The sequence below is a fragment of the Microtus ochrogaster genome, chromosome 7, assembly GCF_000317375.1.
Source record: "Microtus ochrogaster isolate Prairie Vole_2 chromosome 7, MicOch1.0, whole genome shotgun sequence".
NCBI lineage: Eukaryota > Metazoa > Chordata > Mammalia > Rodentia > Cricetidae > Microtus > Microtus ochrogaster.
In genome coordinates, this window is record NC_022014.1 from 687,482 (window position 1) to 702,439 (window position 14,958).

Consider the following 14,958-nt stretch of genomic DNA (forward strand, 5'->3'; position numbering starts at 1 on the left):
TCCTCTTCTTTTTTTTTGAGACAGGGTTTATCTGTATAATACTTCTAGCTGTCCTGGAACTAGCTCTGTAGACCAGGCTGTCCTCGAACTCACAGAGATTCACTTGCCTCTCCTCCTGAGCGCTGGGATTAAAGCATTGTGCCACCACCACCCAGTGAGTCTATTTATTCTTTTCCCAGGCCTCGTGCAAGGTAGGGGGCCTAGGAGGCCCCATCTGGTTTTGAGTTCAGACTCCTACTCTCTAACCACATAGTTATCTGTACCTGAACTCCTCTTCTTCAAGTTAAAACACTCATATTTGTTTGTGTGTGTGTGCCTATGAAAGTACCCCCTCCCATGTCATAGTGTACATGTGGACATCAGAGGACATCTTTAGGACTTGGTTCTCTGCTTCCACCAGGAGCGTCCCAGAGATTAAACTCAAGTCATCAGGCTCGACAGCAAAAGCCCTTTTACTTGCTGAGATGATGCACTGGTCCCCTCGGGCTTCTTTGTCTGCAAAATGGGAACAGTAATTGATACTGTGGGCCTTGGGGTGGGGTAACGCTTGCTCGATGGCCACCGGGATGCCTGGCATGCAGTGTGGGCACTGTGGCCCTGCAAGCTGTAGTGAGGAAGAGCTCCGGTCTGGCCTTGCAGTGGTAGCCAAGCATTGTGAAGGAGCCGGTGAGCAACCCCTCATGTGCCAAGGCATGGAGCTGATGGCAGGGGCTGCAGTGCCAGCCTGAAAGAATGGGCGGCACGGGAAGGTGACAGCAGAGGGAGCTTTGAGAAGCCAGTGGGGATGAGGGTGGTTATTTCTAGGCCAGTGGCAGAGGATTTCTTTTCCTCTTTGTCTTGGTGGCCCTGGTGGGCACTTGGCCAGAGGTCCTGGATGAGGATGTCCTGAGAGGTGGGGCGGGGCTTCTTCACCTGGCTTCCCTCCCGCAAGTGTGAAGCACAAGCAATGCCAGCACCCCCGCTCTCCCACTCAGTTATCTCTCTTTACGCCTCACATCCAGGTGCCCCAGAAATAACACTGCTCAAGTGCAAGCCATTTATCTAAAACCTTTATTAATGCTTGAAGAAGAACACAGGGTGACAGTGTCCAGGCCCTGTTGTCTAGCTTTGTAACAGAAGCAGACGCTGACTTAGTAAGCCCACGTGGTACCATTCTTCCTTAGGAAGTGGATGCCAGGAGCACCGTCTCCATGTTGTTGCCGAGATGCCATTAGCCAGGTTCAGAGCTCACGCCTAAGGACGGACTGCAGCCCTGGGCCAGTGTCTCCTTTTTATTCGGTTCTGGGTTGTCGGCGTTCTGCTGTCTTTGGCCCTCTCGTTTTAGAATAACAGGGCTATTTATTGATACAAAGGAGAGGTGTGCGGATCATCTCGTTAAGATTCGAAGCTCAAAATAAACACTGCGACGTTATTTGGAGACCCACATCCTTCCAAACAGGAAGGCTCCCAAGCAAATGCGTACGAAGCATGAAGCCTAGGGAGGACTGTTCTCAACAGCTGCCTCGCTTACATTTAGACTGTGCGAATGCCTTCAGGAGGTACACAAGAACCTGGACAATTTTGAGCAAAAGGACTCGAGAGATAAATGTAGTCCGTGTTTCTAATCACATGAGGGACCATGAAATGACATCTTTTTTTTTTTAACTTTTGGAGGGGGAAGGGACGACAAAGGCATGGACATACACAACAGAGATCAGTTGGTGTGTTTGAAGGAAGCGAGTTTATGCCTTTGGGGGGTAAGACACCGAGACAATAAATACAAACGACAAATATTTACAGCAGAAACAAAGGGAACATCAGTAGGTGACTGCGAGACACTGATGAACTCAGTCCAGACACTGGTGACAAAGGAGCGGCCGAGCCAGGGACGAAGGACGGTGTGAGTGATGTAAGCAGAAAACAGTCAAGGTGCCATACAGGCACACCCAGCACCAGAGTGCCACCATCCCCATGCATTTTCCGCGGCAGAGTCTGGCATGCTGGGCCTCCTTCCTTGCAGGCAGGACCGGATTAAAGGCATATGCTCCTCTATGCTCTGCAGCCCCACATCTTCCTGGGGGATTCCCAGCGTGTCACCAACCCACCCCTTCCCAAATAATTTTTTTTTTAAAGCATAGCCTATATGAGAGATTGAGACTGGGTCCTGCGCATTGAGACACCAGCCGAGTTTGTGGATGTGCTCTGAGAACGGTGGCTGTCCCTGGCCTTAGGGGCCTTCCAGAGAGATAGAGGGTAGGATACATGTTTCTCATCCTGCTCCCTAGAACAGGGAACATGCAATGTACGGTCTGTGAGCCTGGGGAAGAAAATCTTAGTGGAACAGAGCCAACCAAGCCCTTACATTTGTGTGGCGGAGGGCGCTTTTGTGCTGTCACGCCAGAGTTGGCTGGTGGCAACAAAAACCGTGTGACTTGCCAAACAGAAACTCACTAATCACTATTTGGCCTTTCATAGAAAAAGTTGGCAGAGCCTTGCTCTCAAGACCTGGTCCAGGTTACCCCCTACGCCTACAGCACTGGCTGCAAAAGCAGTAGCTGTGACAGCCCCAGAGGAAGAAGATCTTAGCGCTGCACTGACACGAGTCCCTTCTCTCCTCTTTGGCCTTCCTTTTGTCCACCCACCTCCTTCTTACTAAATTTCCACGTGGGCTGTGGAAAGCCCTGTCTCTTGGAGATGAAGCTGTTTGCCCAAGTATGCAGAGGGTGGCATTCCCCAAAAGCAATTTCCTTAGTGGTCTCGATGCCAGTTTCTCTTCTCCCTCTTTCTGGCATGCAGAGACTGGTTTCCAACTTGGCCACATGGATTCAATGTACAGGCTCATAGGACTTGGTTGAGGTCAAGTTGAGATAGAGAAAGTCTAGAAAAAGGCTGTCAAGGAAGGGACCCCTGGGATGTGCTTCTCCCTCTGGGGATCTGTCTGTTTCGGAAGGAGAAGCCCATGTGGGGATACTGCTGTTTGAGCTCTTCTTCTTTTTTTTTTAAATATTTATTTATTATGTATACAATATTCTGTTTGTGTAAGAGAACTTACAAAAATTTACCCTCCAGAGGTGGGCTGGGGTTGATTTTCTTCCTGCTTTGAGCTGGTTCTGGTGACCCAGTTGTTCGATTTGAAAGTCATTTATTTAGATGACAGACAAATCGTCAATGGATTTAAAACAAAAGTAAAATTGAGCTCTGAAGCAGTGGTCAAAACAGATGGCCACTCCTTCGGTGTCCCCCAGACAGAGCAATGGCTCAGAAATGACACACAGATAATGCAGCACCCCATGTCCCTTCCAGCAGCTATGAAACACAAGGTCCCAGGCACGACACTAAGCTTTGGTTTGGCATCGAGCATGGCTGAGTCCTGCATCCTCTCTGCTCCTCCTTTGCCCTAACAGCCACACTTCCCACTCACTCCTGCCCCAGAACCCAGCTGCCCTGTTCCCTGCAGACAGCACTGGAAACTGTAGGGAGGGCCTGCCTAGCACCCACGTGTGGCCCCTTCCCTCCCCATCTGACCTCCCCCCAACAGAGCACACCTTAGCCACCCACTAGCTCCCACAGACCGAAAGGGACAAAGCCACAGGCAGACTCAAGGCAACACTCCCGTGAATAAGCTTACGTAGGTGCCGACCCACAGGGCAGGCACCTGAGACCTCATCTCACCTGTTCAGACACCTGCATGAAGTCCACAATTCGCACACATCCTGCGTGTGACATCCCCTCTTTAATGTAAAATGTTTTGGAATGTCCATAGATAAGGAAATGGACGGCCTGGAGGAAACTTTCTTGGCCAGGTTTTCGTTTCACCTCCGGATGTCGGAATACTCAGCCTGTTCATCTTCCCACTCGCTGCTCCCAGAAGGTCCCTGGGCGCTCTGGCCACCTGCTCCGCTTCGGGCGTGGGCATGTGGGTGGCTTTTGCTTCCTCGCTCACCCTTGGCGCCTCTGCTGGCTTCTGATAGGTGGTGGCCTGTATCCCGGTGGTGAGGCCTGGGTAGTTGGGCCCTATCTGCCGGGGGCTGATGCTCAGGGACCGCAGTGGGAGGTCTCTGTATGTTGGAGGTGCAGAAGCTCAGAATGGAGCACAGGCCTCCCCAGTTCTGCTCACACTGAGCCTGGACGCTGTGAGTGATGGCCTCCCTCACATCTTCCCCGCAGGTCAGCAGCAGATTCACGAGGTCCACATAGGGCCTAGAGATTCGAGCAGAGAGAGAACTGAGACTGGAGCATGTTCTAAGGGGCCCTGTGACAAGGGACAATGCTTAACTTGGGTTCGGCGAGTGATCTTTGCGGACTAGGTTCCATGGTAGGGAATGGCATTAAGGCAGGTTCCTGCTTCTCAAATAGGTGTAGCGCTACTGACAGTGTAGATACATGGGAGGAAAGCTGAAGGCCAGGGCATTAAGGTAGGCATTTCAGGCAGAGCAGCTGTGTGAGTGAAGAGGAAAGCAAGGGTGTCCTGGGCACACCCAGGCTACAGGAGCTGGTGAGCTTGGCTGGAGTGGAGACGATCTTGGCCAATGGTGAAGGGTCTTCAGTAGTAAATTGGTATGTGTATGCGCTTCCAGTGAAGAACCCAGGAAGTGTCGGACTAAGGAGTTCCTGAGCAGCTGTTGGAGTCCCCATGCTTGCCCACCACAGGTGGCATCAGTGAGGGTCTCCTGAGGTCACGTTCCCTACCTGTGTGCCCTGACTTAGGCTTACAACAAAGGGCCTTTATGAAAGTTGGTGGGTATGTATGCCACGGTCTGGGGGAATCTGAAATGAGATGCGTGCGCTGGGAAGGGCCATTGCCCTATAGTGTCATCTCCCTGTGGCTTTCCCTTTTCAGTCAGTCAGGATCCCCATGTCCACAACGAGAGCAGCTCTCTCTGAAAGCAACCCAGCCCATTCTGGTCTCAGAACTGCATCTCCACCTGCCCAACGACCTCGAGTTGCTTCTTAGCCAAATTGCTGGAGGACTCACTCCAGGGGACAGAGAAGCGTGCCCCCTCTTTAAATTGATGGGCCTACCTACGGAGCCCCCCTTAACTCTCACTGGCCTTTAAGATCCAAGAGGATGTGGGATGCTTTATGTGACTTTGTGTGGCTAACTAGAATTAAGTCCTGGACAAATGTGCCCATGACAGACAGCGCCTGCTTCCACAGGGAAATCGCTGTGGGATGTGCAGCCATTTATAAGGAGCAAAGGTTCTCTCCTCCCTGAGATGTGACTTGAGACTTGGATGACCATCCTAGGGGTCTGTGTAATCTTTTTCTGCAGGCTGGCAACCTTGGCTATGCAGAAGAAGCAGCTTATGTTCTAAGATGTGCGGCATAATCAATGCTGTTGTGGCCATTCACTCCCCAGGTTGGAACTGTCCTTACTTTGAGGACATAAGAATGAGGAATAGGGAAAAGCAAAGTCCCCTTTGGGAAATCCTAGGCAAGGGAGGCCTGGCCTGGGCTGAGGACAGGCAGAAGGGATGTTCTGGAGCTGCGTTTTGAAGCCTACTTGATTCCTTTGGCATCACGGTTTGTGCATGGCTGGTGGGCAAGGTGCTCAGCCTCTTTCAAGCAGGCCTAGGCTGCTGCTAAGGACAGTGTCTCTTGAGCACTCGGAGGAGGAAGTTATAGAGAAAGGGATGCTGTAAGCCGTTCATGCCCCCTCCATATTTTGAAAACAAATGCTGCCTTAGGAAGCTCAAATCCACTGAGGCCATCTGCAAAATGGGAGCAAAATGTTTGGTCATTTGCTGGCTCTATCTGGGATTTCGAACTGAGTTTTCTTTATTCCTTTAAGCGTCTAGCTTAAAAGATCCTCCCAGGAACACACAGATCTCTCTGGGGTCTTCTCCATCATGGTGTGTGTCTGCCTTTGAACCCTGGACCTGTAAGATGGACACCGGCCTCCTGAGGTAGGACTAGTCCCCTCTCCTCAGCTTGTTCTGTCTTCTCTCTCAGGGATGAAGCCAAGCCCCGTGGGGAGGGCGTGTGTGGCCAAGTAAATTAATCTAAGCCGTGCTTTGGGTTGGCACGGTGCCTTCTTAGGCTGCAGGCTGAGCCTGTCCGATGACAAAACCCAGCACTCAACTGAGTGTCAGCAAGGCCGAAGGAGGGGAATGTGTTTGAGGCTCCAAACTCCTGACGGCTGCCAGCACCCGGTGACAGGGTGTGCAGAGGCCAAGGGAGACTGGCCACAACTAGGGGGAGGCAGATGATAAGGAGAGAGTGGGGTGGGCAGGCAGCGGTGAGAGGGGCAGCTCGCGGCAGACTGGACATTGCTGCCACCCCTGCTCCTGGCAGAAGCACTGTAGAGGAATGGGGTGGTTTGGATTCTGCACGGCTGACTTCCTCCTCCTTAAAGGGAAAGGCAAACTTGGCTCGCATTCTCTTGTTTGTGACTGTTGCCACACACTCTGAGATGGCTTTCTCGGTATGTGGGGGCTGAACGGATCCTTTAATCAGTTAAGCTGGTTGAAAAATTGGGAAAGTTCAGCTTGAAGTCGAGGCTGGGCATTGCATTGCTGCGTGGTGCTAGGGGATGGAGGTTTTCAAGGAGCCAGAGCTTGGCACAAACTCAATACCCAGAAGTCCTGGCTTAGCAGCAGGAGGAGGTCCCGCATGAGGCGTCCTGGCAGTGTTCTTAAGACACCCACACCTCTGCACAGGGTGGACCACCTGCTTCGGCAAAGCAGGCCAGTGTTGGCTGCTATTGCTGATTCTAAATGCTGTGGGAGACCTGTGAAACAAGAGTCCCTGGCCTGGAGGCCATGTTCCTGTGGAAGAGGCACTAGGCATCACAGTGCGCTAACCCTCCCTAAATTCTAGGATGGGGCGTGTGTTCCCCAAACCTGAAAAGCTTCAGTTTTCCCAAAGACCTTTCTTCAGAAGATACGCATACTCCACACACTCCAGGAATGTATCACAGGCGTATAGCAGGCCCCCAACCTCCCACCTTGAAGACTAAAAAGTCCTCTTAAATATGCCACTGAGATAGAGGTTCCTTGGCTGTGGACACGTGCCTCTTTCAAGAGCACCTCGAAGGAAGAGACTCTCATAGAACTCTCTGGTGACAATGAGGGAGTGATTAGGGAAAGGAAGAAGACCTTGTCTTAGCAGGTCTAGCAAGAACAGGAGGAGCAGGGCAGTTGGCATTCTGATCGCCGGCCTGTTCCTCACACCAAGTTTCAGTCATACACAGCTCCGCGCCTGCAGATTCAACTAGCCGAGCACAGATGGACGTTTCGGAAGCAACCTGCCTCTGTACTGTAGCAGACCCTTCCTGCCGTTATTTCCTAAGCACTGTAGACTAACAACTACTTACACAGCAGCTGCTCTGTCTGTAGGTATCATAAACCAGCCATCGATTTATCTGAGCCTTCCTCATTCATGGATGTGGATGTGTAGGGGAAGCCCTTGAACCATCCCCTGTGGCTAGTAAGAGACTAGCGTACACTACCAATCCCCAGGCCGCAAAGTGGGAATCAAACCTCACAAGGGAAGTTCTTAGCTTCACTAGCCTTCCCTATGAAGTGGAGATGCGAATTTCAATCTTGTGGCTGGTCAGAAGATAAACAGGGTAATCCATGCCCATGACCAAGGTCTTTGCACACCCAAAGAGAAATAAAAGGCAATTACTATTGTCCATGCCATTGTTCCTTTGTAAATATTTGGAAGAATGAAAATCTGTTGTGAAGTATTAGTATGGTCCAAAAAACCAAGCAATACAGTCTTTCTTTTGGAAAGGTCTGGTTGCAGAATTTTACCATGAATAATTTTATATTGTACCAAAGTGCCACAAGCTACTAAAGGCCTCATAACTGAGAGACGAGATGGCTGTCTCAGAATCTAGGCATTAGTGCCGTGAAGGGGGTATGTTTGGTAACATAACTGGGAGAAGGTCATGCAATGAACTGATGGGTGAAAGTCCCTAAAATTGTGCTGATTTGGCCCAATGAGTCACCATGGAAAGATGGAGGTGGCTATAAAGGTGGCAGTGGTTGGCACTGTCTACTATACTGGTGGCTTCCCTTTTTGTTCTACATCTCTGTCTTTGGGGCCTGTGGACCACACTGCCATGTTAGAAACAATGGTGGATCAATGTCTTTTAACGCTCTGCAAAATCTGGGATCCTACAGCTGGGGTAAGAGCCAAGGAATGAGATGATTTGGCTCTATCATCTTCAAGTCCATTTTACCATGCCTGTTTAGCAGACTAAAGTTTCCGCTGTTTGTTTTATGTATTCTGCAGAGTTAGAGAAGGGACCTGGGGAGCTCTGGAAGCAGAAAATGCTGCTTAGATTGGCACCTTTGAGAGCGAAGGTGCTGTAGCCACACTGTGAGAACCCCAGCACCTAGCTTTGCTTCTCCCTAACTGTGAGTGCTTCGTGCTTCACCACAGCAGAGATCAGTTTTCTGTGGTGAGAATTTGGAGGCATGAGGGTTGATGTAAGGAACGGGCAGACATTTCATGTAACACACCTGGCCTAGTGCCGAGCACCTACACGCAGGTAAATGTTAGTGTGTACCGGCTGTTGTACTGACGCCTGTGAGCTACTTGGATCACACAGCAACCAGGACTTGGCTGTGGGGAGGATGGAGAATGCTTCTGATAGTAGATATTTTGTACTTAGTAAAAATAATGTTTCTGTTTGCGGGGATTTCAAATTTGATGAATTTCTGGGGGGTTTTCTAGCTCTATGGGGCACACCACAACTGTATCCACTTGAAGGGAGTTCACCTCCAAAAGTAGCATCCTCAAACACCACCCTTGCCAGGTGACCCTTCCTCCCGTTCTCCTGGGGATGGGGGTGCTACTCACTCGTGCAGCAGGAGGTCCTTGAAGTTTATCATCTCCACCATCACGCCAATGTTCTCCTGCGCCGCTGAGCACAGGTTGTGCTTGAGGTAGCATTCCCTCTGCAACTGGAAAACCATCTCCTTGATTGCAGGACACTTCCTGCTGATGCAGCCAAATCTGTGCCGCAGGGCATGGGCCTTGCACTTCAGGGCATCCTTGATGAATGACTTGCCCTGAGGATGGAGGACACAAAAGGGAGGGAGGCAGAGGAGACAAGGTTTTGTCACTACCCAGGATGACATGTGCCAGTCTCAGGCTAGCACAGGGGTTTTTGATCTCGGCGTAGTGAGGCTGTGCTTGGATTGATGTGGTTCCAGGTGGGAGGCGACGTGACATCGCTGGCATCAGGCCAGAGTGGTTGTGAGCTCTGTACACGGACAGATCTGCCCCTCTCTTCCCCAGTTGCTCTTCTAGTTTCCCTGGAATTGGGGTGTCCTCCGGGCAGCTGGGAGGTGACTGCCTGGTAGAAAATTCCCTGAGATTGGCCCTAGCTCCTTTGCCAGTGTCAGCAAGAGTACACTTCTTGCTCACGCTCCATCCTGGGAAGCAGTGCTCTTGGAGCCTCCCAGTTAGTGCCGGTGCTCCAGCTCATGGTCTGTCACCTCTTTGCATGCTTCCGGGAGGAACATTCTTTGCTTTTAAACTGTTAGGATTATGGTCTCTAAGAGGTCCCCCTGGCATCTTGCTTGGCAGCATGTGAATGGGGCAGAAGTATCAAGTAGCATCCTCCCCACTGTCTCAGAGGGGTGAGGCAGCCAGGCAGGCATACATGTGGCCCACAGTTCTCCTTCCTGGCACCCTTAACCGATTGTGCCAAGGCCAGAAGGAGGCAGTTGTCGGGATGTGGGGGCAAGCTCCCAATTTTACTCTTATCAACCTCCCTGGCCTGGACGCACTGTTGGGTATCTACCCAGGAATCTCCCTTTAATTTCCATGGAAACAGGCTGTCTCAAGAGCTAACCTTTTTTCTTTTCTTTCTTTTTTTCTTTTTTGAGGCAGGTCTGGAAATCACTGAGTTGAGAAAGTGAACCAGTTCAGGTCGGAGGTGGGAAGCCAGGCAGTATATTTGTTTATTTTGGTTTTCTCTTTAGAAATGTCTACAGATAGTGTCTGATGGTTGAAGACCCATGTGGCACCCATGTCCACCCTGTGGCGCCCCCTTTTCTTTGACTTTCTAGCTGGGAGCCAGATGGGCTAGGGCGGGGCTTGGCACTTTATTAAGTAGTTACACACTTGAAAGGGATGTCTCTAACTTGAGAACATTCTCCTATTGGCTGAGAAAACAAGATGGATTTATGTGAGGGCTGTGGCAATCTGTTTTTTTTTAGTATTCTTCTCTGACATCCTGTGGGAAGGCCCTTGATACGCTCCTCTCTTCCGGATTTCCTATTGCGTGGCCTAGCTCCAATTTGGGGGACAGGGGGATGGCACGTTTTTCTAAGGACGGCAAGGAGTTCAAAGTTCTCCCTCTTCCCTCCGTTTCGGCTTCCCCTCTGCTACCTCACATCCTCCACTGTCGAGGCTGGCGCCCCGTCACGTCCCTCTCTGGTTCCCAGGCCTTGCTTTGTGAGGTTGTCCACAGGATGTCAGTGGATGGTGATGGGTGACGTGTCTAAATCACACCTCAGCTGTTGGCCTCCTCCAGACTTAGTCATCAGGCTCCATTGAAATGGGAGAGGAAATTTATGAGCTATACCAGCAGTGTGTTTGGACAGGGCCGAGAACCGGGACAGAAAGCGGCGATGAGCCCAATGCTACATGCCACTGAAACACATATTCTGTGCCGGAACCACCAGCTGGCTTATAGGTGGTTTGCCCTGAGTAGCAACTCAACTTTACCTTGGCAATCTGAGGCGGATTCAGCTCTGGCTATAAGGCAAGCGAGATTCAGTCAGGGTTTGACTTTTTGGGTTGGGAGGGGAGACTCTCTCTGCTCCTTGCTGTTTGGAGGCCGTGAATTATCTATGCGGCCGGCCCACATATACACTAGAAGAGCCTTTGCTACCTACAGCGAGGGTCCCTGCCTCTCCAGCCTTCTCTTCCTCATGCACTTTTGGGGATGGGGTTCTGGTTGTGCAGACACTGTGTTTATCACTGGCTATGACTTCGATGTCTAGCCTGCTTTGCCTATGCAGATACAGTGTAAGGATTTGAAAGGATTTGGCCCAATGGCAACTCCAGGAAGCAAACACACTGGTGCCCTTCTCTACAACTGCAAGCGTCAAACTGCCTCAAATAACAGTACGGGAAATGGGTTAGCAATCTGTCCAGCCAGTATTTCAGCCATGCCACACCAACCCGGAGTATTCTTCATGCTAAATGCTTTACCTGGGCATCGAATTTTCCAGCATTATGCAGAAAAGTCATGCAAATCCCATGTAAGCCCCGAATTTCACAAGAGTTGTTCTCGAAACATTCAAACACGCCACACCCCACGTCTCCGGCGTTGACCAAACAGTGCTGGATTTCCGCTAAAATGAAAAAAAAATTACAAGTTTTCTGCCATGCTAACAGTAAGAGCTAGAGGAAAACTAAAGGGGAAAAGGGTGTGCCAATTTCAGAATCGAAGGAGGTGAAAAAGTAGAATGTCATTATTTACTACTACTTACTGAAAAGAATTGGTATTTTTTTTTGTAAAATTAGCCAAAAAATAACAAATATCACAGTCAGAAGTTAGGACAAGCATTTTCCCCTCCCTCTTTCTTTCCCACTTTATGAAGGTATATGTGAGAATACTCAGTTTAAGAGCAGAAAATATTTCAGCTTTTGAAACCCACAGGGAAAAGTAAGATTTCCAAAAGACCGAATTTCATGAATTATACGGCCGCAGAAGCCACTGCCTTTAAGATCCAGCTATTTCCTTCCTGACCCCAGACGAAAGCTTCCAAAAAGCAACTTGAATTCAGCTTTATGATTCAACACCTAAAAATCAAAACAAGATTCCTATTAAAGCCGTGTCTCCAAACCACCCGCATTAAAAAATGCCAGGCCAGGGAGGCTGCGGCTGGCAACAGTCTCAGCATGGAGGCAGGTGGGGGCTGGCCTTCCACCCGCCATCATTCACTTTGGAAGTTCCTTTTAATTAGGGATCTGGTGTGAGCTATCACTTAATCCCCTAGAATCCCTGAGGCCCAGGAGCGTGCTACCTCTTCCAAGATGTCCTAATTCGTCAGCCTGAAAGGACAGAGGAGCTGTCAGGCTGCGGGAGTGCAGTCTCATGCCCTCTTGGGCTCACTCAGTTTCCACGATTTAAACCAACCGCAAAATTACAACTAGGAAAGTGTATTTTGGAAGAAGGGCGGGGCTGGAGTCGAAAAATCTGTATCAGATGAAATCTAGAGAGAGAGTGAGGGGCGTGTATTTGTGGAGAGGCACCTAAACCCGAGGGGAGGCAGGGCAGGCGAGGGACCCTCGACTGCGCGCCTGGGCAACGGGGCCGGGGGGGGGGGTGGCAGAGAGAGGCTGGACTAACTCCACTCGTGGCCACGGACAGGACAGCGATTGCTCACTTGGGCGCCCCTGACCCTCATTTGTGTATTTCGACTCAGGCAAGGAGCGCACGCACGCCACGGCCGCCGCGTTCACACGGCCCCAGAGGAATAGCGGGAGTGGGGGCATAAGCAAGGAGCCGAGCGGCAGACACGTTTCTTTTTCTCCCGGGAGCTGGGAAGAAGGCCAGCCCCGTGTGCCGCACGCCAGGCTCGGCGCTGCTGCTTGCCGGTGAGCAGGGCCGGCGCATGATTTGGGTCGTGTCAACATTTCTTCCCTTGCTGACCTGGCTAGGAGCAAGGGACCATGGAGCGTCACACAGGTACGCTTTGCGAACTCCCTCCTCCCAAGGAAAACTTCTTGATGCCATTTAACTGGCCAGCAAAGTTCTGGGATGTCCGGCAATCTTTAAAGGAAGGAGAGTCAGTCCATGCCAGACTGGCCGGCTTGGAAGAGAAGTTTTCTGGGCGCAGGGCGAGCCTAGTTCTGGGGACCCTCGGGGCCCTGCACAGGCTAACCTGGACAAAGTGCGTCTTGCTCCGGGCCTGGCACTCTTGCTGGAGCTGGCAGCGCCAAGCGCTGCCTCGTTTCCCCTCAGCCCTGGGGGAGAGTAGCAACAAGTCCTGCCTCAGCCATTTCATCACCCTGCTAGCACGTGCGGATTCCGGGCGCTCGGAGCCCAGCCCAGCCCTCGCTTCTCTCGTTCTTCCCTCTGCAAGTCCCGAGCCACCAAGAGTTTGCGCTGCTCGGGGTGAGCTCGGGTCGCTGGGTTGGGGCTAAACGCACTAGGAGCGCTGCGGGCGTGCACCGTGTTTCCTCCCCGCAGCTCCCCGCTGCAGGGCGCACGCGTTTACCTGTGTTCTGCAGAGACAGACGGCCTTTCTGCTGGGAGCTCCTGTCTTGCGGACCTTCCGGAGGGTTCGTGGCGTCGGTCCCCCGCGCCGGGTCCAAGGTGGCAAACACCAAAGCCAGGGTCACAAACTGGCTCAGCCGCTCGGCACACATGGTTCTGGGTATCACCCTCCCGCCGGGAGACCTGGATTCTTTGTGCGCCCCTCCTCCTCCTCTTCCTCCTCTGCTGCTTCCCCCCTCCTCCCACTCTTCCTCCCCGGCTCGCCCCTTTCCTCCTCCTCGCCGCAGCTCGGATAGAGGTTACCCAGCGCCCTCCCGTAGCTCTCCGGAGAGCATGTGACCAGGCCGTTAGCAGAGCCGCGAGTGCCCGGCGATGGCAGGGATGGTGCCTCAAATATCCCTGGAAGCTCTGGTGTCACTTGAATGAAGGAGTCGAGCAGGTGTTGTCCCGGAGGCTGGACCAATCCGAGACCCCGGCCCGTTTGACAACACAGCCGGGAGGCGGGGCCTGCGCCAACTACTACGGGAGGAAGCGGAGCGCCGCGGCGAGCACCCCACAAAGTTGCCGACCTGGCGCCGGCCACGCTTTTGCGTGCGTGTGTGTTAGCGCGGCCCAAGATGCGTGCGCGTGTGCGGGTGCTCCGGGGCAATGGCCGAACGGACTGAGGAAAAAAATCCAAAGCGGATGCCAGTTCTAGTTGCAACGCGAAAACTAAAAAAAAAAAGGGGGGGAGGGGTGGGGTGGGAGAGAGGGCGGGGAGGGTCGGTCTTTACTGGGACCACGTCCGCAGGGGCTCGCTTCCGGCTGAGAAAGTTTTCTCTTTGGAACTCAGTGACATTGTCAGCCCCGAAACCTGGATAGATTGGAACAGATACCTGGGCACAGAGATGGTGCGAGCAAATTGAGCTCCGATGGGAATTCCTAAGTGTCGTGAGGCTTGGCGTTTACCAAACAGGCGCTTAAAGACAGGCTGCAAAACCCTGAAGACATGGCCCTAGAGACAGTCCACCTCCCACTTATTTCTGCCGGGATTTGGTGGGTCCTGCAACACCTGGGGCGTCTTGTCTCGCCCCTCCCCCAATCCAGACGGATTCCTGTCTGGGCTTCAGGGATCCAGGTGACAATCCAGACTTGCATCATTTCCTGGCGGGTCGCTAGGAGGCCCAGGCAGCCTTGGGTCAGGCGGCCGCGGAGCATCGCGTGCTCCAGAAGCCAGAGCTTAACAGGCAACTTTAGGCATCTCCAAACACACGCTTCCATTTTTTTCCTAAGCACCTCTCGGCCCAGTTGGAAGGTTCCCTTTATTCCTCAGCTCTCTGATGCAAAAATAAAAGCAAAAGGTCCCAGATTCCGGGACATTCCTCTATACCTTCTCTCTCTTTTGGATCCCCCTCCTTAAGCACCCTGGGAATCAGATCGCCTTCAGCTGCTATCTCCCCTGCTGGAGGAAGCAGGGAGAAAGTTGGGCGCTGCTGGGAGCGCCTCTCCCCCCCTGCTGTGTGTGTACGTGTGCACGCTCACGTCTCCCTCGCTCCAGCCCGGGACAGGAACTGCTGCTCTTGGCCTCGTTAACCCGACGGCTTAGTTCGGGGGGCTAGCTTGGTGGGGGGAGGGTGGAGAGGCGAGCGCTGCCACCTAGTGCCACCTGGCCCTCATCCGGTATTGGCGCTACTTGCCCCTCCCCCTCATTCTCACCCTAGTCTTGGAGAACAGGTGAGCCAGGGTACCAGCTCTCAATCCACGTCCTCGCCGTACTCCCCGCTCGCCCGCGCACTCTGCAGTAATGC

The 14,958-nt window shown here is 52.3% G+C and overlaps 1 protein-coding gene across 1 annotated transcript; it reads right to left on the bottom strand.

Moving 5' to 3' along the window:
* Positions 1 to 3,514: 3,514 nt before the first annotated feature.
* Stc2 (stanniocalcin 2) lies at positions 3,515 to 13,351 on the bottom strand. Its single transcript, XM_005349023.2, has 4 exons — positions 13,173 to 13,351; positions 11,158 to 11,300; positions 8,791 to 9,002; positions 3,515 to 4,179 (listed from the first exon to the last, which is right to left on the bottom strand). The coding sequence occupies exons 1-4, from the start codon at positions 13,321 to 13,323 to the stop codon at positions 3,792 to 3,794; spliced, it is 894 nt and encodes a 297-aa protein (XP_005349080.1). The 5' UTR covers positions 13,324 to 13,351; the 3' UTR covers positions 3,515 to 3,791.
* Positions 13,352 to 14,958: the final 1,607 nt, after the last annotated feature.

Excerpts from the sequence above, each read along its gene's own strand:
- Stc2 (XM_005349023.2), bottom strand. The coding sequence starts at position 13,323 with ATGTGTGCCGAGCGGCTGAGCCAGTTTGTGACCCTGGCTTTGGTGTTT. Across the intron at positions 11,301-13,172 it reads TCTGTCTCTGCAGAACACAG|CGGAAATCCAGCACTGTTTG; the intron begins GTAAACGCGTGC and ends TTTTCATTTTAG. Across the intron at positions 4,180-8,790 it reads AAGGACCTCCTGCTGCACGA|GCCCTATGTGGACCTCGTGA; the intron begins GTGAGTAGCACC and ends TCGAATCTCTAG.